Source organism: Phytophthora sojae (assembly GCF_000149755.1).
Source record: "Phytophthora sojae unplaced genomic scaffold PHYSOscaffold_11, whole genome shotgun sequence".
NCBI lineage: Eukaryota > Oomycota > Peronosporomycetes > Peronosporales > Peronosporaceae > Phytophthora > Phytophthora sojae.
The window spans coordinates 1,002,365-1,027,421 of NW_009258125.1; the positions used below are offsets into that span (position 1 = coordinate 1,002,365).

The 25,057-nt window shown below is 52.0% G+C and overlaps 12 protein-coding genes across 12 annotated transcripts; 7 read left to right on the top strand and 5 right to left on the bottom strand.

Annotated features, from left to right (window-relative positions):
* Window positions 1–421: 421 nt before the first annotated feature.
* Window positions 422–1,925, top strand: PHYSODRAFT_339980 (hypothetical protein; the record flags this gene model as incomplete). The annotated part of the gene is made up of 2 exons (XM_009538011.1): window positions 422–1,015; window positions 1,098–1,925. The coding sequence occupies 2 exons, from the start codon at window positions 422–424 to the stop codon at window positions 1,923–1,925; spliced, it is 1,422 nt and encodes a 473-aa protein (XP_009536306.1).
* A 205-nt stretch (window positions 1,926–2,130) lies between these two features.
* PHYSODRAFT_339981 (hypothetical protein) lies at window positions 2,131–3,662 on the bottom strand (the record flags this gene model as incomplete). The annotated part of the gene is made up of 2 exons (XM_009538012.1): window positions 2,131–2,571; window positions 2,655–3,662. 2 exons carry the CDS (start codon window positions 3,660–3,662, stop codon window positions 2,131–2,133), a joined length of 1,449 nt encoding a protein of 482 aa, XP_009536307.1.
* A 2,822-nt stretch (window positions 3,663–6,484) lies between these two features.
* On the bottom strand, window positions 6,485–6,979 carry PHYSODRAFT_526346 (hypothetical protein; the record flags this gene model as incomplete). The annotated part of the gene is made up of 1 exon (XM_009538013.1): window positions 6,485–6,979. A coding segment is annotated over one exon (495 nt), but the record flags the coding sequence as incomplete, so codon positions are not given.
* A 1,188-nt stretch (window positions 6,980–8,167) lies between these two features.
* PHYSODRAFT_306189 (hypothetical protein) lies at window positions 8,168–8,689 on the top strand (the record flags this gene model as incomplete). The annotated part of the gene is made up of 1 exon (XM_009538014.1): window positions 8,168–8,689. One exon carries the CDS (start codon window positions 8,168–8,170, stop codon window positions 8,687–8,689), a length of 522 nt encoding a protein of 173 aa, XP_009536309.1.
* A 295-nt stretch (window positions 8,690–8,984) lies between these two features.
* Window positions 8,985–10,304, top strand: PHYSODRAFT_526868 (hypothetical protein; the record flags this gene model as incomplete). Its single annotated transcript, XM_009538015.1, has 2 exons — window positions 8,985–9,524; window positions 9,594–10,304. 2 exons carry the CDS (start codon window positions 8,985–8,987, stop codon window positions 10,302–10,304), a joined length of 1,251 nt encoding a protein of 416 aa, XP_009536310.1.
* A 14-nt stretch (window positions 10,305–10,318) lies between these two features.
* Window positions 10,319–10,666, top strand: PHYSODRAFT_526089 (hypothetical protein; the record flags this gene model as incomplete). The annotated part of the gene is made up of 1 exon (XM_009538016.1): window positions 10,319–10,666. The coding sequence occupies one exon, from the start codon at window positions 10,319–10,321 to the stop codon at window positions 10,664–10,666; it is 348 nt and encodes a 115-aa protein (XP_009536311.1).
* A 560-nt stretch (window positions 10,667–11,226) lies between these two features.
* PHYSODRAFT_255996 (hypothetical protein) lies at window positions 11,227–11,408 on the bottom strand (the record flags this gene model as incomplete). The annotated part of the gene is made up of 1 exon (XM_009538017.1): window positions 11,227–11,408. A coding segment is annotated over one exon (182 nt), but the record flags the coding sequence as incomplete, so codon positions are not given.
* Window positions 11,409–11,470: 62 nt separating this feature from the next.
* PHYSODRAFT_527017 (hypothetical protein) lies at window positions 11,471–12,358 on the top strand (the record flags this gene model as incomplete). Its single annotated transcript, XM_009538018.1, has 1 exon — window positions 11,471–12,358. A coding segment is annotated over one exon (888 nt), but the record flags the coding sequence as incomplete, so codon positions are not given.
* A 771-nt stretch (window positions 12,359–13,129) lies between these two features.
* PHYSODRAFT_420618 (hypothetical protein) lies at window positions 13,130–13,312 on the top strand (the record flags this gene model as incomplete). Its single annotated transcript, XM_009538019.1, has 1 exon — window positions 13,130–13,312. A coding segment is annotated over one exon (183 nt), but the record flags the coding sequence as incomplete, so codon positions are not given.
* A 423-nt stretch (window positions 13,313–13,735) lies between these two features.
* Window positions 13,736–14,110, bottom strand: PHYSODRAFT_462349 (hypothetical protein; the record flags this gene model as incomplete). The annotated part of the gene is made up of 1 exon (XM_009538020.1): window positions 13,736–14,110. A coding segment is annotated over one exon (375 nt), but the record flags the coding sequence as incomplete, so codon positions are not given.
* Window positions 14,111–21,023: 6,913 nt separating this feature from the next.
* On the bottom strand, window positions 21,024–21,969 carry PHYSODRAFT_255964 (hypothetical protein; the record flags this gene model as incomplete). Its single annotated transcript, XM_009538021.1, has 2 exons — window positions 21,024–21,479; window positions 21,505–21,969. 2 exons carry the CDS (start codon window positions 21,967–21,969, stop codon window positions 21,024–21,026), a joined length of 921 nt encoding a protein of 306 aa, XP_009536316.1.
* A 757-nt stretch (window positions 21,970–22,726) lies between these two features.
* On the top strand, window positions 22,727–23,908 carry PHYSODRAFT_527729 (hypothetical protein; the record flags this gene model as incomplete). The annotated part of the gene is made up of 3 exons (XM_009538022.1): window positions 22,727–23,128; window positions 23,198–23,370; window positions 23,425–23,908. The coding sequence occupies 3 exons, from the start codon at window positions 22,727–22,729 to the stop codon at window positions 23,906–23,908; spliced, it is 1,059 nt and encodes a 352-aa protein (XP_009536317.1).
* Between the last annotated feature and the right edge of the window lie 1,149 nt (window positions 23,909–25,057).

The following is a 25,057-nucleotide window of genomic DNA, read 5'->3' on the forward strand; positions in this document are numbered from 1 at the left end:
ATTGCACTCTTCAAGCAGTGGTGCTTGGTGTTGGATAAATAAACGACGTGACGACAGCCCATACAAATTAGCTATGTCATCAACCGCCGTATCCCCTACCCCGCGATATACTGACACGTCCTACTGTGCGCGACCAGCAAATCAGACAAACATGACGCCCCGCTCAGCTCACTTCGAGGTGGCCGTCTCGACACGATACATGCACAACAGGGTACTCGACTACAGTTTGTACTACAGACTGCAGTGCAGCCTCCCCACAAGAAAAGGCGGCCACAAAGACTCGGGACGCCCATGGACTGCTGTGGGCGAGCCCCCTGCTCAGCGAGCATGGTGCATGTACAGAAGTCAGCACCCTGGTGCTCTACAGTTCGCGGTATTCGTTGTCACTTCCGATTCCGCGCAGTCTCCATCAAGTATAAAGATGTCAGCTTCACCAAGGACCGAATTTAAGGTGGTGGTGACCCCCACAGCACAGACTGATGAAGATGCAGCACAGACCATTGAGGAGCGGTCGCTGCGTCCGACGTGGATCCTGTACACGTCCGTGGCCATCTCCATGCTCGAGGCCTTCCACTACGGATGGTCCAATTCCCAGGTCAACCTCAGCACCTTCAACAACACGGAAACCTGCAACGCCCGACCCGTCGAGGAAGGCACGTGCCTCATGTTCCCGGGCCACACCAAGACGACGTGGACGCTGCTCGTGAACGCGTGGATCGTGGGCGGCATGTTCGGCAGCCTGCTGTCCGGCTTCCCGTCCAACAAGTGGGGGCGCCGCACCACGCTGCGCTTCAACGCGATTATCATCATGGTGCTGGGCTCCGTCATCCAGGTGGTGGCCAACAACCCGACGTGGTTCTCGGTGGGCCGCTTCGTGTCGGGCGTGGCGAACGGCGTGGCCATGGCCGTGGTCAACACGTTCCTGAACGCGATCTCGACGCCGCACAACCGCCACGCGCTGGGCGACGCTGGGCATCTTCGGCGTGGCGACGACGTTCTGGTACTGGAACACGACGTCGGGTTTCCGCTGGATCGCTGGCATGCCGATCGTGTTCGCTGCTGGCTTCGTGGTGATGTCCTTCTTCTTCATGGTCGAGAGCCCCGTGTGGCTGGTGTCCAAGTACCGAGAGCAGGACGCTGAGAACGAACTAGCGCGTCTGTACGGCAAAGAGAACGTCAACGTCATGATGGGCTGGATTCAAGCCAACGATCGTCGGACCAAGTTACCGTCGACTATCAGTGGAAATGCTAAGGATACGGAACACGAGACAAACTGGAGTATCATGACAAAGTCCAAGTTCCGCAAGCAGTTGGTTATCGCGCTGGGTCTCACGTGCATCAATCAACTTGTAGGCATCAACGCGGTGTTCTTCTACTCATCGTCCATTCTCAAGGACGCTGGTATCTCCGACTCGCGCGCTGGTCTCATGATAATCGATATTCTCAACATCATTCCCGTGCCGATTGCTGCTGTCCTGACCAAGACCATGCGCAAGCGTTCAATGCTCATGTCGGGCATCTTTGTGATGGTCTTGTGCTGCATCGGCATGACCTTCTCGCTCATCTACAACGTCGGCTGGTTGTCCATTGTGTTCCTGGGAGTCTTCGTGGTGGGCTACGACTTGAGTATCGGCCCGCTTCTTTGGCCGATCATCGCTGAGCTGTTCCCGGATTCGGCTCGTGGTGCTGCTGTCGGTATCTGTATCACCGTGAAGTGGCTCGCCACGCTTGTTATTGGCATCGCGTTCCCGTACATCGAGGAGGCCATCACGAACTACAGCTTCACGCCATTCCTGGGAACAACCGTCCTCTCCATCATCTTCATCTACTTTATGGTGCCGGAGACGTCCGACATGACCATCGCTGAGATCCAGGACGGTTTCCGAAGTGGAGCAACCTCACCTTCCTCCAAAAGTCAGAGTTAAAAATCACAGTAGATAGTTTGTGTTGAAATACCGTAGCAATCAGGTAGTGTTCGTATCGAATCGTCGGCAAACAGAGAAGAACAAGTATGGTGAACACAATACCTCAAAGCGCAAAGCCTCATTTCTCACTGACAATATACAAACACGTCAACCAGCTACGGACGCCTACAGGCTAAATTGGTTCCTTGCTCCACCTTCGCTCGCGTTACTGCTGGCTCTTGACTGAGTACAGGTTCTGGTCGCCACGGAATCCGTCCTGGATCTCAGCGATGGTCATGTCGGACGTCTCCGGCACCATGAAGTAGATGAAGATGATGGAGAGGATCGTCGTGCCCAGGAAAGGCGTGAAACTGTAGTCGGTGATGGCATCCTGGACGTACGGGAATGCGATGCCGATGATGAGCGCGCACGTCCACTTCAAGAAGACGCAGATGCCCACAGCAGCGCCACGGGCCGAGTCGGGGAAGAACTCGGCGATCATGGGCCAGAGCAGCGGACCGATGCTCACGTCGTAGCCAACGACGTAGATGCCCAGCATAGTGACGGACAGCCAGCCGACGCTGTAGACCATGGAGAACGTCATGCCAATGCAGCACACCGCCATGAGTGCAATACCCCACAGAAGCATCGCACGCTTGGGCAGGAACTGCGTCGCGTAGGCCGCAATCGGCACCGGAACAACGTTCAGAATGTCGATGATGACGACACCCAAGCGAGCGTCCGCGATACGGCAGCGGTCAGGATAGAAGACGAGTACCAGAAGACAGCGTTGATGCCCACGAGCTGGTTGATGCAGGTCAAGCCAAGAGCCACGACGAGCTGCTTGCGGAACTTGGGCTTGGTCAAGATGGTCCACGGACTCTCGGCCTCCACCTCCACGAACTCCCCACTGACAGTCGACGGCAGCTTGTTGCGGGTGTCGCGGGCCTGGATCCAGCTCACCATGGCCTCGACATGCTCCTTGCCGTACAGGCGAGCGATCTCCCTCTCGGCCTCTTGCTCGCGGCCCTTACTGACCAGCCACACGGGACTCTCGACCATGAAGAAGTACGAGCACACGAGGTACCCGGCAGCGAGGACGATCGGGATTCCGGCGATCCAGCGGAAACCCGACGTCGTGTTCCAGTACCAGAACGTCGTGGCGACACCTAAGATGCCGAGCGTTGCAGCCAAGTGCGTGTTGGTGCCCAGCGCGTGGCGGTTGTGCGGCGTCGAGATCTCACTCTGGAACGTGTTGACCACGGCCATGGCGATACCGTTGGCGATTCCAGCGATGAATCGACCAAAGCCGAACCAAAAGGCGGTGGGCGCCACAAGTTGGATCACCGAAGCCACGACCATGATGATCGTGTTAAGACGCAGGGTCATGCGACGCCCGTACTTGTTGGACGGGATACCGGACAGAAAGCTGCCGAGCATACCACCAACGATCCATGCGTTCGAGAGCAACGTCCACGTCGTCTTGGTGTGCCCCGGGAACACGATGCACGTGCCTTCCTCAACGGGGCGAGCGTCGCAGTCCTCGGTGTTGTTGAACTTGTGGAGGTTGATCTGGTGGCTGGACCAACCGTAGTGGAAAGCCTCCAGCATGGCGACGGCAGCCGACGTGTAGACAATCCACCGCGCTCCAATGGCTCGCCCCTCGACGGTCAGGAGCGGCTCGTTGGTGTTGTTGGCTGCCGGCGACATGGCGATCGCGTAGTTCGTTCCTTGGTTCGGGTCCGGGGAGCGAGGCATTGTGGGCTGCAGGCGGAGCTTTGGACGCTGGAGACTTGGACTGGAAGACCGGGTGCGCGCTGGCAGGCGAATTCGAAAGTGAGAGTCGAGCTCGAGGGCGCAAAACCAGCAAGCTGTAGTGGTGCTGAGGAGGGATTAAAGCCGCTCAGTCGCTCGCCTTGGTGGCAGCCTTCAACGATACAAGAACTGGACTGGCGGGTACTGATGCCTCGGATTGAGTATCTTTTACTAACCTACTAATGGCCAACTAAAGAAATTAAATAGTCGAGGTCTTGTAGCACAAAAAGAGCTTGACCAGTCACGTCGTACATACGCGATGCACCGCGCAGGTGCTCGCGCTCAGGATGAGATGGGGATGTCTTTACAGATCCTTGAGTTGCCTCTTGTTTGCGAGATGCACAAATGCAATTTATTACTGTATAGTATTAGCGACGCTGGACGCTTCGAACCACGCTGTGTGTGCACGTTGATGTATCTCTAGCACTAAATTGCTCTCTCAACGTGTCATTGCACTATAAGATATAGAGATCGAGGCTTATAAGAGAGCGAGAGAGCTCAGCAACAATTATGAACTGACAGGTAACCTCAGTAGCTTAGACTACAGTACTGTATTTAGCAGGATGGTAAACGCACCCGCTTGTCAGTCTACAATAGTACATGAGTGGTAGAACGATCATCTTCAACAACTCATCATCGCGGTAAGAAGACAAGTACATGTATTCTATGTAAGCGTGTCACGTCCACTGCCACCTCCACGCGGTAGAACTGAGGCAGGGACTCCATGAGGGGGGATACTCATCAAGCTTGAGCCAGGGAGGTACAGTGTACTTCAAGTGCATCAGGTGATAGTTCCAGAAACAAAGTTCAAGGATGGAACTTCCAGATGAGACCGCCAGAATGCCTCTCGACCGTTAACCTTGGATGCGGCTGACCCGATCAAGTTCAATTTGAAAGAATCTAGTCGCTCCTTGAAGTTTCCCCTAGAACTCTTGCTCCGGTAGGTACATAATGTGTCTAAATAGTTGCGGCTCGGATAACAGCGGGGAAACACGCTCAAAATGTCTGCAGTTTACTCTTCTACAACACAGAGGTGGCTAGTGTTGCTAAATCTACTCGCAAGCGCCTAGTGCGCCTAGCATCTGACACCAAGCGTAGGATATCGAATAGTTTTTTTGTTTCATTTTCATTTCATTTTTCAGGTGAGGTATATTGTGTTTGCACCCAAGAGCTTTTGCCGTTTTATTGCCATCGCATCACAAAGAGGTGGCTGTCTACATGTACTCTACTCAATTCGTTACATGTATTGCCTCAAACCTTGTTGTACTGTAGATACGATGACCCCAAATCTATGGAATGAGATCGCTTGGGCAACTTCCAACTCAACCATGGCTCTAAGTATTGCGAAACACCAAGCCGAATGCGTTAGCGTCACGGACAGCGATTCAAGGTGTGATGGCGTCCAGAACTTCTGCTAGGCGACAGGCAAGTTTGATGCATCTGGACCTTAGCGCGTCTCCCTACATGATACGATCATTTCGGTTTGACCATTTCGCTCGACTGCGGTCGTGAAGAGTACTTTGAACTTGAGCACCAGTGCAAATGAGCTGACCAGAGGACAGTATCTATCATAACCATGGCCGGGAGCATGTAAGAGGTCTCACCAATGGCCTATAGTTACGTAGGCTGGCGCTTGAAAGGGTCAGTATTAGCAGCTAACTATTGCATTCCTGAAAAAAACTACTACGTAGTACTTCACAGTTTGTCGCCCGAGATTATGAGAGAGAAGCGGTGTGTCTTGAATAACCTATGAGCCAGCGCCGTTTTTCTTGAGCGTAAAAGTGAAAGCCCTGCTCGACTCACACAACAAATGTCTTGTTGGAAGTTAGTGAAGAATCGAATATGAGCGTCAGGTTAATCAAAGATCAATACTAGTTATAGCGTTCCATTCAACACAAACCACGACGGACTGAAGTCAATGTCTATCTTCCACGGCGTTTCCGAGGTCGCGAACGTTCGTTGCTGCTGCTTGGCCTTTTGGAAGCCTGACGACTGGTATTGGTCGAATTCTGTGCTTGAGATTGCAGCTCCCACAGCGTATTCTCCGCCTTCAAGCGCTCGACTTCTTGCTCGAGCGTTTTCACCTTGTCGGTCAGCGTCGCCTCTGACTTGTGCAGGGACACCAATCGGAAATGCTGACCTATAGCCTTCTCTCGCGTTTTCTTCAAGTCGGCCATGTACTCCTGATTCAGCTTGTGTAACTCGCAGTTTTGCTTGTAAAGCGCCAGGTTCTGCTCTTCCAGACGCTTCATCCGCAGCTTGAAGCTCCCACTGGACACCTCGTCCGCTTCCCGTAAAAGCCGCAGCCTCTCCATATCGGTTGCACTCGTTCCACCTTGAGTGGATTCTCGGGTGGCTGCACGCTCTTGCACCTCTGCAGTCTGTGTAGCAGCAGGGAGGGCAGCTTGAGGGGATCTAGCTCGCGGCGCTCGTAGTGTGAAACCCCCGCTCGACACCTCGGCCGCTTCACGCAAAGGCCGGGGCCTCTCCATTTCGTTTGCGCCTGGAGCAGATTCTGGGATGGCTGTACGCTCCTGCACCACTATATTCTGTGTACTTGTCGGACGCCCAGCTTCAGGGACACTAGCTCGCGTCGCCTGCAGTTCTCCAGCAGTATCAGCACTTGCAAGTTCTTGGGCAGGTTCTTCCTCTTGTCCACGCCCAACTTCAGCACTCTCAGCAGCCCCCTGATCCACAGGTAAAGGTGCCACAGACTCTGGTCTAGGCGCGAACGTCCGCGAGAACGCCATGAAGGTGTGTCTATCGAGCGGGTGGTTGTGGAACGGGACATGCCTCGTCACCACCACCTGCCACCCACTGACTTGGGTGCTGTCACCGCCGTGCCTCCTCTTGGCCAGGGCGTTGATCGTGGCTGGACAGTCTGTCGCACGAAGGCTTTGGCGCCGGACGCCCTTCCCGCGGCTGCGAGGTTTGCCCTCGTGGGTGCACACCAACTGCTTGGCGTAGACTCCGAGCTCGGCCGGCATGGTCCGGTCGTCCGGAATGTCGGAGTTTGGGCCATATTTCTTGGCGTTGAGCGCGGCGATGCGCTGGTTGCGCGTGGCCACGGACGTCGACGTCTTGCTGCGGAACACCTGGAAGGTCTGGCGCTGGTACGCGGCCACGTACGCGGCGAAGGCGTCCCAGGAGGGGAACACCTTGGTGGCCATGGGTGCGGCTTCGACGGTCGCTGGGGCAGGCACGAACTCGGTGGAGGGCGACGCGGAGGCGTCATGGTCAAGCGGCGGCGTGGACGTCATGAGCCCTGCTGGTCTTGGGCAGCAACGCGTGTTTGTGTATACTGGTGGCGTATACAGAGAAAGAGTTATGATTGGCTCATATTTACCGAGAAATATTACTGAGATAGCATGTATTGTGGTTTTCAAATATTTTGCCGCCCGATTTGACGATTTGACGTGTTATCCCGGAGTCCGATTTATATAAAATGGAGCTCCTACATGATCGGTTGGTCCAACTTAGCTATATCTGACCTGAGTTAGTGGGTCGCTCCTGAAAGCAGCATAAGGCTCAGAGGGAAGGCATTTCAAGTTGGCCATACCTCCCCACCTCTCATGACGCATTAGAACTGCAATACGTTGGGGACAATAGTGCACTGTATATAGCCACTTCATAGCACTATGGCCAGCTAAATCACCTGTGTGATCATCTACGGCCGCTGCAACTTCGTGCCACGCCGATCTGAGAGGGCCCCAGACATGTTTTCGCGGCGGTCCCTTTTGCCGGCGAAAAGCGGCATTTCTGGCCCCTACTTCGCAACTCGCAGCCCCCAGACGCAAATCGGGTCAGATATAGTTTGCTTCCCTCAACCCTTCCTGCTAAATGTGAGCCCTCCAGCAAATAGCCCGATATATCGGATCTTGGACCACCCGATTTGCCGACACAGGATTAAATCCAAGCCTCCTAGGCGCCCAGGGGTAGGGGAGCCCTTCAACTTCAATAGTCGGGCTCCCCTGATATGAGAGAGCCCAGAAGTCGCCCGAATCGGGCTCCCCTCGACAACGAGGAGCCCGAGCGACGGGCTCCCACAGGGCTCCCCGCTAGGGCTCTTCAATCCCGTAGTTGTAGCTTGGCGGGCTCTTCATGCGTTGTCCTGATTGGTTTATGCTATCTAGGTTAATTCCTTGGGACCCGGATTGAGCTAGAAGGTCGCCATTCCAGAAGATCCTCCATCTAGCAGAAGATCGCCCTTGTCGAAGCCCTTCGCGCTCCATAGCTACGTCATGGTCATGTAGCCTGCGCTGTTTAGGCGTCTTCAGGAGAGACGCGCGGCTCAAGAACTATCCGATCGACGAAGAGATGAGGGTGAACCTGGTGGTGACCCTGGACAACCCGCTCTTCAAAGTCAAACAGTGGCAACGGGGCAGCTGAGGAACGCGCACCAGCCCACCATCGCTAGCCGAGCTTCAGCATCCCAACAAGACGGCCGCATGCCCAGGGAACATCTTTCGCGAAGTGAGGGACGACGCCGCTTTGCCACCCGAGTCGAAGATCGCCTTGTTGGCGGTAACTCATCTGATTCATTAGTGAGTGCTGCCGTATCAACGTCTTCAGAGTCTGCAGAAGCCCAATCAGACTCCACAAACTCCCCAGGGGGTTCTGGTTCTCCTTCCCCCAGCGATTCTCCCACAATCGGCGACGCAACGAACAAGAAGCCACTGGCAGCCGTGAAGAGTGCCATCGCAGATTTCCAAGTTATCTCTGGGTTAACGCTAAGGCTACCGACCGATAAAGAGACGTCGTATATCTACAAGTGGGGAGTTTGTGTTGAGATGGTTGAAGATGGAAAACCTGTTCACCACTGGATCTGCCTAGCTGACGACACCCGCAGGAAGCAAGGGACCAATTTTACGCTTTCGTCTGGTCGAACCTCAAACGCTGCGAGTCATCTGGCCTCCGTTCACGGTGTAGTTTCACGAAGAATGCAAGCGTACAAAACCGAAAAAGCGTAAGCGTCTAGATGAGATCGAGCACCTGCGGACATCACCTCTCTTCATCAACAACCCAAGCCGATTCAACTTGCTTATCGAAGTTCGTCGAATCATCAACAACTGTTTGCCCTTTCGGTTTGGTGAGTACAAGGAATTACGCATTATCGAGGCTCTGCTGAAGAAGGAAGAAGCCCGAATTGTCATCTATGCAGCAAAAGTGACTAAGGTCATTGTTGAGCTGTATGCATCGACCAAGAACGAGCTCATGAGTATTCTAGCGGACAGCAAAATGGCTTCATTCGGAAATTTGGTCATCATGACTGACTTCTGGACCTGCACCGTGGTCCACAAGAAATACCTCGGTGTTCGCGTGTATTTCGTCGACGCCAATTGGGAATTTCGCTCGCTGTTGCTCGGCGTGCGTCGATTCTCACCGAGTTATGTCGATCGTGAAGGGGGTATCCAGGGTCCGTACAAAGCGTGGGTACTCCAGTTGCTAGGCGATTTTGGTCTGAGCACGAGTGATTTTTTTGGATCTACGAGCGATGCTGGTCCGGATGTGAAACATTTGCTGACAAACAACCTACAGTTGAAGTGGGAGTGGTGTATGGCTCACATGGCGCACGCCGCCACCAAGGAGGCTTGTGGGATGAATGGTGATACGGATCGCTCACGTAACCCGGGTATGACCAAGCTCATCGCCGACATCAAGAAAACGATCTCTGATGTGCAGTCGATTGAGAAGACTGGTGATTTATTTCCTGCGCTTTGCACGACGCAAACTAGTACATCAACTATCCAGCTGCTAAGTTATACGGCCAACCGTTTTCTTAGCGTCGCAAGTGCTATTCGCCGAGTTTTAGACAAGTGGAACGCACTGGTGAGTTGGTACGACGAACGAGCGAGACGGCACATCGGTCGTAAGACCCCACCACAATTTCTGCTCAGAAATCGCCGCCTCGATCTCGAGCAGATTTTGTCGCTGCTAGAACCAATCACGAGTTTGAAAAGACTTTGCCAGGCGGAAAAACCAAACCAAGTCGAAGTGTTGATGGAGCTGTATCGGATTCGGCTGGACACTCTGAACTTGGACGAGCCGTTGGAAGACTACCGTTCGGAGCGAGAATCCCCCAGATGGATTGAAGTTGGCTCTTTGACTGAGTTAGCTGGGCTAACCAGGCGTTTACTGCGAGATGCCTTTGACACGCGTTTCTTCTGCCGATACACGTCCGATGATTACCTCGATGACGGCGATTTCGTGTTCGAAATGCAGCAAAGGCTGCATCCAGAATACAAAAATCCTGAAAAATCACTTAACACTATCATCAGGCGCTTGTACGAGGAGAAGAAATCATCGGGTGATGTCATTCAAATTTATATTAATCGCGTAAACGAGAACATCAATACGAGAGTTCGCGGGTTATTGGAGCAGGTATCTGATCCTGTCGAGGATACCCTACCGTATGAAGTTTCTCCTGCCGCAGATGAGGACGACCGACCTTTTAGCAGGATTCGAGAGCGGTTTGGGACTCAAAGGCGTAACATGTACCGCTTATTCGACATGATCGCGTTGGACAAGAACTTCGTCGGTGGGAAGTGGATCCGGTTTCGATGGGCGCTAACGAGAATGTACTAGACTTCTGGAAACGCATGGAGCATAGCGGGGCATACAACATCTTGCCCAAAGCGGCTAAAGTCCTGTTCGCGCTACCATCTTCCTCCGCTCAGATTGAGCGGGATTTTAGCGTTTGTGGGGATCTGGTTACGTCCCATCGAGCAAGCCTCTCAAACGAAAAAGTCGACATGTGCGCTTTTCTAAACCGGAATGAAGAGTTCGTCGATATTGCGCAGTGCGAGGCCATTCCTGACGCGGAAATTGAAGACCACATCCCGCAATGCGTCAGCTATGATTTGGAGGCGGCACCACGAGACGTTGAAGACGAAATGATCATCGAGCTATTCTCTCAGACAAGCGTAGATGAGGAGGAGGCTAGTTGATTCGTTTTACATCTCCGTTCTTCGTTAAAACTGCTATGCATATTGAGATATACTGCGGTAGTAAGTAAACCTCGTGTTATTTGATATCATCACGTACGCGACTTGATGCAGGTGTTGGCGCGGTCGCCATAGGTCGCTTGTAGGCAGGGAACTTGTGAAGCTTCTTGGAGAAGATGTGCGCGTGCGGCTTGGTGATCACTCGCAGCATCTTAAAAGCTGAGACCCAGCCAGTACTCCTACCGATAGAGTAGCGTCGGCAGGCACGTCTACGTCAGCAAGAAGAACATCATGCTCATCCACCACCGGTAGCCGACTGCAGCGAAAACTTCTATCATTGTGAAGCATCACACATGAACATCTGTGGCAAACGTTTAGATTTGCTTACTCTGGACAGGAACACATTGGAGTTACGCTGTCAGCAATTGTGGTCACGCTTGCGCCATCATAAGCACCATCTTGAACAACAACTCGTTTCTAGGCCGCCTGACTGCTTAGAAGGCGGCTTTGCCGAGCCACCGTGGGTACGGAATCACGCCACGGATGTTCGCCATGCCAGTCACATAACTGATGAACCGCTCCAACCCGAGATCGAAACCGGTGTGTGGCAATGTGCCTTACTTCGCAGCTCCAGGTACCACTTGTAGTTCTTCCAGTTGGTACCAGACTCTCTGATACGAGCCTCTAGCACATCCAGGCCCTCACGCACCGATCCATCGATTCTCACCGACGTTGGGCGATCATCTCCTGGTTGAAATCGAGCGAGAACACCGCCTAGAGTTGGCTGAAGCGGCGCTACGACTTAGTATGCTGGCGACGCTCGGTCCAGACGCTATCAACGAGGCGAAGTTCTCGACGTGGTCCACCAAGCTCGTGGTGCTCGGCCTGCTTTGGGACACCAAGTCAAGAACAGTGTCTATGCCTAGCGGCAAGGTTGCCAAGGCGCTATCGCGTCTCCGGGAGGTCATTGTGGCAGCTCGGGCTACTCGCCACCAGCTTGAAAAACTCTTGGGCTCCCTGCGTCACATCAGCCTGTGCTACCGGTCGGCTCGGGCTTTCTTCCAGCGTCTTCATGCTATCTGGCCTCGTTTTGGGCCGGTTCGTATATCTACCAGTGTTCTCCAAGACCTGCTGTGGGTTGAATCCCTCCTACAGCACGACGCCATGAACGGAATTTCAACGAGCCTCCTTGCTGGAACGTCGGAGCCCTGTGTGCACCTGTTCATGGACGCGAGCGACTCCGGCCTTGCGGTGCTCTATCCAGCGATTCGCGAGTACATTCGGGTGCAGTTTGACTCCGCCGAAACTCAAGTTCTCCGCGCGACCACAGAGTTCAGCATCAACACGCGCGAGCTGATCAGCGCCGTGCTCGCCGTCCTGGTGTGGGGGCCTATGTGGAAGCGTGTGCCGGCCGATATCAAGCGCCCTATTCACGTTCGGTGCTGGATCGACAATTTATCTGCTACGGCGTGGATCGCCCGTCATCGAGCATGCCACCCGGCGGGACAGGAACTACTCCGTGTACTCTCCTGCGCAGAGGTTGAATTTGGGCTGCACGTTTCCGCTGTTCACATCCCCGGGGCGCAGAACACGCTTGCCGACATGGGGTCTCGAGCTTGGTCCGGCACAGGACTTCGTGATTGGTCTAACAAGATGTCGTCGTGGTGCGAACAGGTCGTACCCCCGCGTTTTCGCAAGATTTACAACGGGACTTGGTCTTCCTACAATGGAGGTCACTCGCCGACACATCACGACGACACTACCTGGCCACGTGGCGCCGCTGGATCGCCTTCTGCGCGCGGGCCCGACTTCCCCGCTGGCTTTCCCCCGACGACCTCAACGGATAATCCCTACAACTTGTTGTTTTCGCAATTAGCTGCTGGCACAAGCGCAACGCGGCAGCCCCTCTCCGTTTTGGTACCATTCGGGCTCTCATCAGCCATATCCAATGGTGTCATCAGCTCGCCGTCGGCTTCCGTCCACGTCTCCAGCCACAACACGAGCTCGTCTTACAAGGGACTGCGTCGGCTCAGCCCGCCTCGCAACCACCACGGAGCCGTCTCCGTCGACATGCTTCGGACCATCGCCTCTTCCGCGAACATGTCCAGCGCCCAGCACCGCGTCATTTGTGGGGCTGCGGTGCAGGGCTTCTACTTCTGTCTACGCGGAGCAGAAGACCTATCTTCGCGAGGAAAAAGACACGGCTACTGCCTGCAAGTCCAAGATGTAATCGTCGGTGACGCTCATGGTGCAAGTACAACGAGCTTCGTGGCCGCTGCATCGGTGTGTATCACGCTGAGGGGTAGCAAAACAGACCAATCAGGACAATCAACAAGACGGATGCTGCTCAAGAACGACCAGGCCCCGGTTTGCCCAGTATTCGCGGCATTGCTGCTGCTACGAAATGCTGCCACTCTCAACCTGCCCAAGGACGCACCTCTCTGTTCAACGAGCCGCAGCAAGACCCTGTCAGCCGAAACTATGACAGTCGTGCTCCGAAGAGCAGCTACACGGTGCCACGTGGACCCGCAGCACATATCGGCGCACTCGCTACGAGCAGGAGGTGCCACCGCGCGTCACGGTGTTGGGGTTGACACGGACACCATCCGAATGCACGGAAGATGGGCTTCAGACGCGTATCGAACCTACATTCACGAAGCACCCGCCGATCAGCTTCAACTTTCACGACGCATGGGGTCTCAGCGCTACTCGTAGCCGCATCAGCTCGGTCTACCAGAATACTAGGACAGCAATGGTGCAAGCACCAGTGCGGTCGACCGATAATGAATGCAGCTACGTGCGATGACGAGATGTGAAGGAAAAGTCGATTTGTCGTTGCATATCATCCTTCATTTGGTGAAGCTGACTCGATATTGCTGCATTTGAAGCAGCCGGCCCTGCAATTAAAGCGTTGATGTTCTAAGTCAACGCATCATGAGCGTTTGAAAGCACGGCGCCCATCTGCTGCTCGATCTGCTGGGCTCTTATGGCTTGCGTCTCAATCATTTGCTTCACTTCGAGAGCTTCTTGCCTCGCTTGCTCTCGAACTTGTTGTAGTTCTCGTTGGACGAACTGGTGCGCAGCCTCACTCCCAACAGCCTGTGCGTTCGCTACCACACGCAGGTCTTGTTGCAGGGATTCTCTGGTGTCTTCAAGGGCTTTCTGAATTTGAACTTCGACCCACTGCTGATGCGCGGCAAGCTCAGCGGTGCTGCTTTGAGCGTGATTCTGGACGGCTACCAGTGCTGCCCGATACTCATTCGCTTGCTTCACTTGGTTACTTTGTAGCAGAGTATTCTCAGCCGCCAGTCGCTGAGTCTCGTTCCAGAAGTTGTCCACAATTCTTGACACCTGGGCTTCTAAGCGAGCCTGCTCTGCTTCAGCTCGAATATGCGTGACTGCAAGCCGGTCTTCATCTTCTACTTCCGTCACAATTCCCTCGACCACCTCAAGGTGATGCCCCTCGGCTTGCGCGATCCGAGCTCAGCACCATGGCGTCGAGCGTGGCAGATCCTCCGCTCTGTAATTGACGCATTAGTAACCTGCCCTATGGCATCCCACCATCATCCCGACTGGCTTATCTTTGCCCGATATTACAAAAATAGCCGTGCGTGACAAAAATGATTAGCCTTATGCCCTTACCAATGCCATATGAAATCATAAGGATCCCCGATTTAGTACCAGTCAAATCTCTCATGAACGCTGCTTTATCAGCTAATCCGCTGGGGCAATCTAATCGGTTTCCACAATACATGTAGTAGAATTAAACTTTGGCATGAGCTACATGTCGTGGTGGGGTAGGTCAATACGGTGTTGCTATCTACAGTGTGCTCACGTTGAAGTCTGTATACCTGTTATTTCATCATGTTATCGCATAACTTTAGTTTGTTTCTCTATACGGTTTGTAGGCTATAGCATTTACATTCTGTGATCAGGCGATAAGGGGGAGTAATTATTATCTGTTGCTAATTTACTGGTTCATCTGTTGCGGGCAAATCAGCCGAAAATCTGTCGCCCGAGTCGGTTTATCTGTTGCGTGGTGTAGGGGACGAAAGCAACAGGTTTTCAGTACGGAAATCGTGCAACAGATTCCATGTCGAGTTGACTCAGTATATCTGTTGCCTAGGTGATTACTTGTTGTGCTCATGCATCGAGTAAGAGCACCCCTGCTATTGCTCCGAAGGCGGTCGATGCTTGATAGGATTCTTTTAAAGGGCTCGCATGAATTTCGCGAAGGCTATGTGAAAGTAGGATGGCCATAGCAGTAGATGGATCACTTGAAGGTCATTACACTGTCCTCCAGCTCCAAAAGATGCTACGCTGCACATTTTCCGCGTCTGGCGTCGGCTCCTGTACAGTCCCGCATCACCTCAACGTCTTCAGGCATCGGATCTATTGCGCCTTGCTCTACATGGGTGCAGGCAACGCCTCTTCGGGCGTGGACTTGTGATCCGCCTCGGACTAGGGCAAGTTTGGATTGCGCTGGACCTTGATTTAGATAGTTGGGCCACGTTCATCTGTACACTTGCTTACCTGTGCATATGTCTAAGAAAAAAAATAGTTGCGTGGTCTCCAATAGCTCTTCTTCGCTCGTTGTTATGTAGCCGCCAAGGCATTTGCCGCCCCTGTGCGAGCTTGTACACGTCGCGGATACATAGTACTGAAGGACTCACTGTCTAGTGCCCACGGTCTTCCCACGAGGGGGTAGCTTTGCACTCTACTACCTCAGGAAGCACCCGGGGGGAACCCAGTCAGCTGTTGTCGGCGTGGCCGACAGATGCTCGTGTTAATGCATTGTTCCGTTAATGTCACTCTCAGTGGCCACGTGACGTGACCACTGAGAGTGACCCACGTGCACTACATCGTACTACCCAGCGGACGTGAGTCGACACCTCCGTCCGATGACTTCTCGCATACTTAAGTACGCGCGCGATCGGGGCTACCACGGACACAAAGGCTCTCATTACTACAATTGGGGCTATGGCTATGACAAATTCGACCCTCAGGGCTACCGCTCTTACGGCCAAGGCCGTTGTTCCTGTGATGATGGCTATGGGGGTCGTTATGACCGCTCTGATCGTAATGACTCACACAATGACTAGGAGGACAACGTGACGCTCACCGCAGTGATCCTTCACCTCGTGGATCGACCCGTAAGCGCGTGGTCTGCTGGTAAATCCTTGGAAACACTGAAGAAGCTGTAACTCATCCCTGGCACCAATTAGTCCAGTAGCACCTCGTGCGCTTTATTAGAATAGGTCACACACTCTTCGCAATAGGCGTGGACGTCAAGAGCGCACCTATGGCGACGTTGACTTGCCATACCTGTGCTGCTGATGTCGTAGCACGCCTGCGTCAGAAGTCACAGGCCTCGTTGGCCTCTAAGGGGAACGGCAAGTTATCATCTACATGCAGCAATAACTCAAGCTGCTTGAAAAGTTAAGGAATGACTAGCGCAGAATAAATCTGTATCAGACCGCTGAGCTCGCCATAGTCCCCGAAACGGAATACCACAAGTTCATGCATCACCTTCCTGAGCAATAGCGGGGGTGCTCTTACTCGATGCATGGGCACAACAAGTAATCACCTAGGCAACAGATAACCGAGTCAACTCGACGTGTAATCTGTTGCAGGATTTCGGTACTGAAAACCTGTTGTTTTCGTCCCCTACACCACGCAACAGATAAATCGACTCGGGCAACAGATTTTCCGCTGATTTGCCCGCAACAGATGAACCAGTAAATTAGCAACAGATAAAAATATTCTCCCGGCGATAAGCCCAAAGTGATGGCTTCGCTATTCATGTTCTCAGTATTACGTTTCGAGCTAGTTTTCTTTAAAAAAAACGTGTATATATCGTGCTGCATCGTTTCATCATTTTGTACGGCCCTAAGAATGTAATGAGCTGTGGGCTGCGTTAATTTCGACGTATCCCGCTTCAAATCTCATTTTTAATGAGCTAAGACGTGCGTATCAGTAAATTATTCTATTACGTAATGTACATTAACACTTTTGCGTACTACCTATAGTTGAGTAGCGAAAGTATCGCCGTCGCGTTCAAAATTCATATAGCGTGCAATGCTAATTCGTTAATATACAGGTATTGTACGGCTCATCAGTATTGCTAGAGTGTGGGGAAACGCGTCAATGGAATGCCAGTATGAACTACAATAAAATCTCCACTCCAATGCATGTCTAGGCATCTACTATCCCCAGAACCCATTATCTTACCGCTAAATACTATACGTTACACACGTTTAAGCCAATGTAGCTATATGCCATTATAGATGAGCACTCAGCACCGCTGCAGCTATAATATATCCCTCCCTAAAGTATTACACAAAAACTAACCTGAAACTTTTATTCAATCGTCTTGTACCTCTACTCGCACTGCTATCGCTTATTACGTCGGTGCTATCGCCTTCTATGCGCTTCTATCGCTTACTATACGCTGCTATCATTTACAATCATTTACTATGCGCTGCTATCGCTAAGCATCCGTTGCAATCGTTTTCTACGTGCTGCTATCGGTAACTATACGTTCATATCGCTGACTACGCGCTGCTATAGCTAACTATGCGCTGCTATGGCTTACAATGTGCTTATATTTAACCAAGTTCGCTCAATTAAAATTATACTATGTAGTAGGGCAAGCCCAGCTATCGCTGCCACTATGCACTACTCGCAGTGCAATTATATGTTTAAGCGGACTCTGCTATCGCTGCTACTACGCGGTGGGCCCATTTTAATTAATAGCAGGTGTTCCGAAAAGTATTATATTCGGCGAAGCGTCACGGCGGGGGTGACGTAATCGCCCCCGTTCCGCTCGCCTAGTCGGCTCGCTGCACTACTCGCCGTGTTATTAGTACATAGTTGTAGGGCGGGCCCTGCGGCCCGCTAGAACGCACGCGGGTGCCGCCTTCGCTGTAATGGGGCGTCCAAGGCTGTCTATGTACGATATGTGGACCACCCTAATTTTGTCGCCATCGGCTTCACACGGACTTACACACGCACTGGACGGTCTCTCTATTAGTTGTTGTTAGAATACTAGCCGAGCGCCGCCCGCTTCGCGGGCGGTAGTTATGTGGTTAGGCGTAGTAGTAAGGGCCGCCCAGTCAAATGTCGTTAGTTTAGATTGTATGCATGTAAAAAGGTGTTTGTATCTTAGTATGGTATCAGCTTCACGTCAGAGTTACTGTAAGTAGATGCACGTTGCAATATAAAGCATTCTCTATCGCACGGTCCTGTGTCGTAAACCCTGTCCACATCGTAGCGGTTATTCAACCCAACCTTCAACGTATCTGCAAAGTACATATCTAAAACAACCCGTGTTTAGTGTGCTCACGTAAGTCTCTATACGTGTTATTTTACCAAGTGTATCGCTCTGCCATGGTTTCTGTTAGTTGGTTCCAAGCGTATAGCCTGTATAAGCCTAAATAACCGTTCACGCTTCGCTATGCCTCTCCTTAGCATATACTTAGTGCTTCCGTTCAAAAGCACCGTGTACATATACATATCGGGTAACATCACTTCGGAATTTTCAATGATCCATACCGGTGAAGTGCGGCCTGCGATAATGTGGCCTCTTCAAAACTTATTTCATTTTATGAAGCGTTCCTATCCGTTTATTAGTCTAAGCGGCACTTTACTGCACCACCTGCACCACAGTCGCTAAGACATTGAACGTAACAGCTTCGCACTTTGTCTCTATGAAGTACACGTTGCACTATGCAAGTTCCGCCATACAGGTATATACAACCCATTAAATTGGATGGTTAGTGTGGGAGTGCGCGTCCAAGGTAATCGTCCAAGGTAATCTATCATAGAGCTCCAGCTAATTGAATATCAGTATCTACTATTCAGATCTCATTATACTACCGACATGTAACATAAACTATCGATGCCTTTTAGCAAAGTTGCAGATACTTCGAAGGATGTTTATCACATGTGATTGAGAGCCAAGCGCTGCCGCTACGCGGTAGTTGTAATCCGGCAGTTTTATTATAGTAAAAGTAAGCTGGGCACGCTGTTAATACTGTATCCACCTTCAGCTTACCTTGCGCAATATGTACTCGCGCTGCTGTCATTAACTACGGGCTCCTACCTGTTGACGCTTACCGTGTGCTTCACTATCACTGACTACGTGTTGCTATAACTATCTGTGCGTTGATATGGCTTACAATGTGTGTATATTGAAACAACCTCCCTCCATTATTAATATAGTATGTAGTGGGGCAGGCCAAGCTACATGTACACTGGAAACGGTATTGGTCTCACTCATACTATTTTCGGTTAGGATGTCTCACATAGAGACTAAATTACGTGAGAAACATTTATATGAGTTTCAGTATACCTGGTGTTTTGTTCGGAAGTAGTCTCACTAAGACTGTTTCCGAGCTCATACTATTTTTTCACACACACTACACAATGTTTCCAGTGTAGCTATCGCTGCGCGGTTACCCGATTCATATGGTAGCAGGTGCAACACATAGTATTGATCAAAGCGGGGGTGATCTTATCGACCCCGTTCCGCTCGCCTCGTCGGCTCGCTGCACTACTCGCAGTATTAGCAACTTTGTAGTTGGGCGGGCCGGGCGGCCCGCTATAACGCACGCGGGTGCCGCCTTCGGCAGCTAGTCGGACTTAGTTGAATTCGTACTCCCGAAACCGACACTTCTATTACAGTTAGGAAACTATGTAGCTAAGCGTACCTCTGTCCGTGTGCGGCGCTCGCGTCCTGTGGGGCTCGCAGCGCTTGCTTGCTCCGCCGCGCGCGGAATTCAAAAACGGAAATGTGAAATCAGCCGGTTTGTGTGTGCCACATCAAGGCGGCACATAAAATCGGTGTAAGGTTAATAAAATGGGGGTTGCGCCAGAAATACGACGAGCGACCACTTACCGCCACGAGCTGAGTGATTCGCGTACCTACTAACGAGAAATAGCATCACGTGCATTAAATACGCTTCTGTGAGCTTCGATGTGTACTGCTATCTATTTATCAAGTTCTGAAGTCATGTATTTGCGCTGTCATTTCTCGTCAGCATTAGCGTTTGTCGGTTTTACGTTAAATCGGCCACCGAATGCCGTGTGGGTGTCGGACATTCGGGCTGATTAGCATGCAAATCAGCCGTCCCGGGCTTTGTAAGCCGTGGAGCAGCTAAATCAGCTTGCCACATGACGTTGCAGGCACAACTGACCGCTCTGTCAAATCAGAGTACAAATCTTAGTGTGTCGATCTAATTAGGAGGTCGGATTTAGCTAATCAGACCCGATTAAGCTTAATCATCTGCTTAATCAACCGATTTATATCCCAATTAGACAATCTAATCGGTTTTCACAATACAACACACAGACTACTTAAGGTATGTACTCCGCGGGGACTTTGTAATCGGGTTAAGTAGTTGCACCTGTTTGGACCCGGTTTACAACAGGGTACCGTACGATAGATCGAATGTTTTACCTTACTACATTCATCTACTCTGACGTAGGGATATGTATTAAGCTGATTTCAGTCACGTCACACTACTGATAGTACCTCAACGTAAATAAACATTTTTACATGCACACAAGCAAAATTTAATAACCTTTGAACTAAATAAAAGCCCACCGAAGCGAAGCGGAGGTGGGCGGCCCTTACTACTACGACTAACCACAAAACTACCGCCGCGTAGCGGCCAGTGTCAAGCCCGTGTCCACATAATAGAGGTGGTCCACACATCGTACATAGACAGCCTTGGACGCCGAAGGCGACGAAGGCGGCACCCGCGCGCGTTATAGGGGGCCGCAGGGCCCGCCTGTTACATATTAACTAATAGCACTGCGAGTAGTGCAGAGAGCCGGCGAGGCGAGCGGAACGGAGGCGATGAGTAGCACCCCCGCCGCGGTGCGTAACTAAATATTATTCTAACAACATTTACGGTGTTAGTTGGGTCACCGCGTAATAGCAGTGATGGCTGGGCCTGCCCAACTATATAATGGCCCCGGCCTCTGTAATACTAACCTGACCTTGAGAGTAGTGCAGCGAGCCGACGAGGCGAGCGGAACGGGTCCACTACTGCCGTAGCGAAGCGTAGGCAGCCTGCTCTTATAGCGCAGCGAGCATTGCGAGCGAAGCGTCAACTAACAAAAAAAATTACCGCCGCGTAGCGGCGGCGCTCGGCTGGTGTAAATACAATAAAAATAAATTCCTGTGACAGGAATTTATGGATACTTCGGCGCCAAAAAACGTGGGGTTTGGCTTCAATGAGAAACTTGAAAGGGCTTTAATACAAGTGGAACGATAGATCGACGATTAGACTGAAATTGAGTCAGTGCCATGGATTGAGACTTCGGATACCCCTACTTCTAACACCTAAGTCACTTAAAAGTCGAAGAGTTCCTTGTGAATGTCAAAGCTGATGTCCATCTCCTTCGAGAGCGTCAAGCTGGCCGTCACGACGCCGTCCACCAGTGGCTTAGGCCCGCAAACTAGAACCGCCACTCGCGAGTTGCCCGCTGCCTTCGCCTTTTCCCCCATGGCTCGGAGGATGTTAGCCGTGTGAGGACGAGAGCCATACCTGAGACAGCTACGGAGTTGGTGATCCAGCTGGGCCTCCACATCCCTCTCGCCTCGCGTCAGGTAGAACTCGCTGAAGAACGTGCTAGTAGGGTCATTCTGCGTAGCTGCGTCTTGGATTCGCTCAGGGATGTAGGATGTCGTACCGCCCACATCGTAATGAAGGTCCGTGTCGTCCGTCAGCACTTGAATGAGGTCGCGGTCCCGCACAGACCAGACAAAGTGGACGTTCTTGATGTCGGGGCGGTAGCCCTCGTGGTGCTCTTTGTACAGCCAGTTAGTTGACAATGGATCGCATGGGGGTCACGCCAATGCCACCGGAGAAGAGAGCGTAGTGCGAGTAGACCAAAGAGCTTTCGATCTCCATGGAGACGTTGCCGTACGATCCGTCGAGAAGGATGTCAAACGGAGACGTATCTGTCGCGTCGGATGCAGCGGTCATGAGTTTATTCGTCCAGTCTCCGAGGCCCTTGATGTGGAAGGTAACCATCGCCTCACTGGGGGACGACGAGATCGTGAATGGGTGCCACTCGAGAGACGAAATCGTCGGGATCCACAGGAACGCGTACTGACCCGCTTCGTACTCGAACGACTCGCCTGTGTCTTTGCGGACTCGTGGGAACTGGATGCGCGTGATACCCCCACGTAGAACGTGCACTGACACTTGATCACGAGCAACAATTCCAGCAGTTTTCGCCTTTGTAGAGCCACGCGAGTAGGTGCGAGCACGGAATACGAGTCGGTAGAGCATGTCGATGAACCACGGTAGAATGCCAAACAGCGCGAAGAACGCGCCGTGGGCTACAGCTAGCAGCTTTAGCGCGCCATGGGGAGTGTCGACTTGGTCGCTAAGAAGCAGCACGGTGTTATCGAAGGTACACACAGCGAGATGAGAAGACACTTGAGCAGTAGGGTTCCGGTTTCAAAGTAATTCATTATAATATACGCACTGCACGAGGAGGAAAGTCCCAGACGAAAAACCCCTTTGACCCGTTGACTACATCCACCAGATGAGCAACGGTTCGATCTCAACCTGTCCACGAGACAGATCGAGCTTTGCAAAGAACTTGAGTTCAACTTTCTTGGATGTTCCTCCGGAAATCCTCATACTCCCCCTGAACTCAAGTTCCGTTGCACAACACAATCGCCATCTTCACTAAGACGATCTTTCATCGTATAGGCGACGATCTTTCGTCACACAGTCGCGATCAAAGCCTCGAGTTCATCATTTTCGAAAATGTTCCTTTCAACTTGGAAGGTTCCGTTCACTCCCCCTGAACTCGGGCTGTGTCGCGCTGGCATCGCTACCGTTGTGATTGTTTACCAACGTATCAGTGCGGGAGTTCGAGCTGACCCACAAGCAAGATGTTACCACTAGGGCTCCCCATCTTCCGCTTCGTGTTCCGCCGCTCTATATTTGTGAATTTTGCATCACTTCCGACTCACCATTCCTGACCAACCCGTCAATTCTCTTTGCGGACGAGCCGACGTCGGGCCTGGACAGCTTCATGGCGGAGACGGTGATCCGGCAGCTCCAGCAGATCGCGCGCGACGGCCGCACGGTCCTCGCGACGATCCATCAGCCGTCGTCGGAAGTATTCGCCATCTTCGACCAGCTTTATCTGTTGTCGGACGGGTCACCTGTGTACCAGGCCAAGGCGAGCGAGTCGGTGGACTACTTCGCATCCCTTGGGTACCCCTGTCCTCCGCAGATCAACCCGTCCGACTACTTTATGCGTCAACTGGTTGTCATTGACAAGGCTACCGATGAGGCTGGCGTGGCGAGGGTGGAGGGGCTGAAGGAGGAGTGGAGGAAGCACCAACGGCTGCCCCATTCGGAGTCGGTATCTATGCTCCAGGGCGAACAGCACGTCGAGAGCTCGAGGGTCGATCTGTTCACCCAAGTGGGTGTTCTCGCCCACCGCAACATCCTCCGCTTCCTGCGCGACGGCTTTGCGCTCCGAGTCCCCTTCATCCAGAACCTGTTCCTCGCTGTGATCGTTGGTTTGATCTACTTGCAGCTGGATCTGGACCAGAAGGGCATCCAGAACTTCAGCGGTGCCTTCTTCTTCCTCGTGACCAACCAGATCGTGGTGACGGCGAACCCCGTGTTCGTCTCGGTGCCCATGGAGCTGGCACTGATCTCCCGAGAGTACAAGGCTGGACTGTACCACTTGATGTCGTGATACCTGTCCAAGAACGTGAGCGAGTTCCCGATGCAGATCCTCCTCCCGATTGTCTTCTTCGTGCCCATCTACTTCCTCATGGGCATCGGCCACGGCTTCGACGTGTTCATCTACCTGCAACTGGTCATGATCCTCACCAATAGCTGCGCCATCGGTCTGGCCTACGTGGTGTCGTGTCTTGTGCCGCGCGTCGACATTGCTCCGCTGATCGGTGGTCTGCTCATCAACTCGGACGACTGCCCCGACTACTTCGTCTGGATCCAGTACATCTCACCGGTCAAGTACGGCTACGAGGCCATCATGAAGATCTTCTGGAACGCTGTTTCGTCCATCGATTGTAGTACGACGAACTGCACTGCGCGCACGGGTGTTGAGGTACTGACCAGCTACAGTATGACCTCCCGCTCGGCTTTGGGTGACGCACTTCTGCTGCTGCTGTTGAACGTCGTCTTCCGCGTGATTGCGTTCATCGCGATCTGGCTCCGCTTGCACCAAAAGAAGTAAGCTGCCAGCAGTGCTGGAGCAGCACGGAACGATGCACCTAGCAAGTAAGCTCGGTATGATACACTTTCCCTCTTTTTCAAGCTACCAGTCTGCTGCTCAATACGTTTTCTTTAAAAGAAAATGAACACAGAACGAAACACGTAGGGGGGTGTATAACAAGGTTGCTGCGCTTTGGCTGGGAGACCAATTTTCTACTTAGTATTTTTTATCGTGGAAGTGAAAGTTCTGCATGGTTGTTCACAGACAGATAGTTTACACTAAAGATGTTCAGATGCAGCCCTCCGCAATCTAAAACTCTTTGAAAGTCGACGCGTTTACTTGTAATTCGCATTTGTTTGTACATTCTTTAGAGGTCGATGCAGTAGTTGGTGAACTGCCTGTGGAACTACGCATACTGCAGCTTTCGCGAACCCTAGCACTCGGAGGCAGGCAGATGCTGCGGCTGCGAAACAGGCGCAGGAGACGCCTGTGGATGGCGGTTTTGTAGCACAAAATCTAACCTAGGACAAAATTTGAGTCAAGAAGCACGGTTAGTTGATGATAACTACGGCCATCTACTGCGCCTGCTTCGCAGCCGCAGCATCTGGCCGGTAATGTGCAACTGGAGAAGTACGAAATGATGTTCTAGTCAAATTGAAACGAACAAATGTCTGCCTACTTTCTTAAAACTTGTGAAGAGCGAAAAACTTCCAAAGACGTGTTTTGGTTTTGAGAAGCTTTTGTACCATCGCTAATTGCGATTTCGATGTCCCCTGAACGTTACCTGTAACTGGGAATACATTCGTGACGAATTAAAGTTTGTGAGGCCGGTAAACCATCTCCCAGGATATTCCACATTTTGCCCTCCCACCGCCAGTTACTAGAACTCCGTTGTAGTATCATGCCAATTGCGAAAAGAAATCAAGACCAACATGTCCAGACACGAAAATGCGCGACATAGCACTACACAGGGGTTAGTAGTATGTGGGTAGTAATTAGTTACCGGTACACTGGGCTGTCAACGATATAGACATACTGCTATTAGGAGTAATATTAAAAATATGCAGTAATATATGTTATTATGACTAATAATAACAATACATAAATACTACTTTCGACGGCACGCCCTGCTTCATTATCATCCATCCTTTCGTCTCTAAGAATTACGGA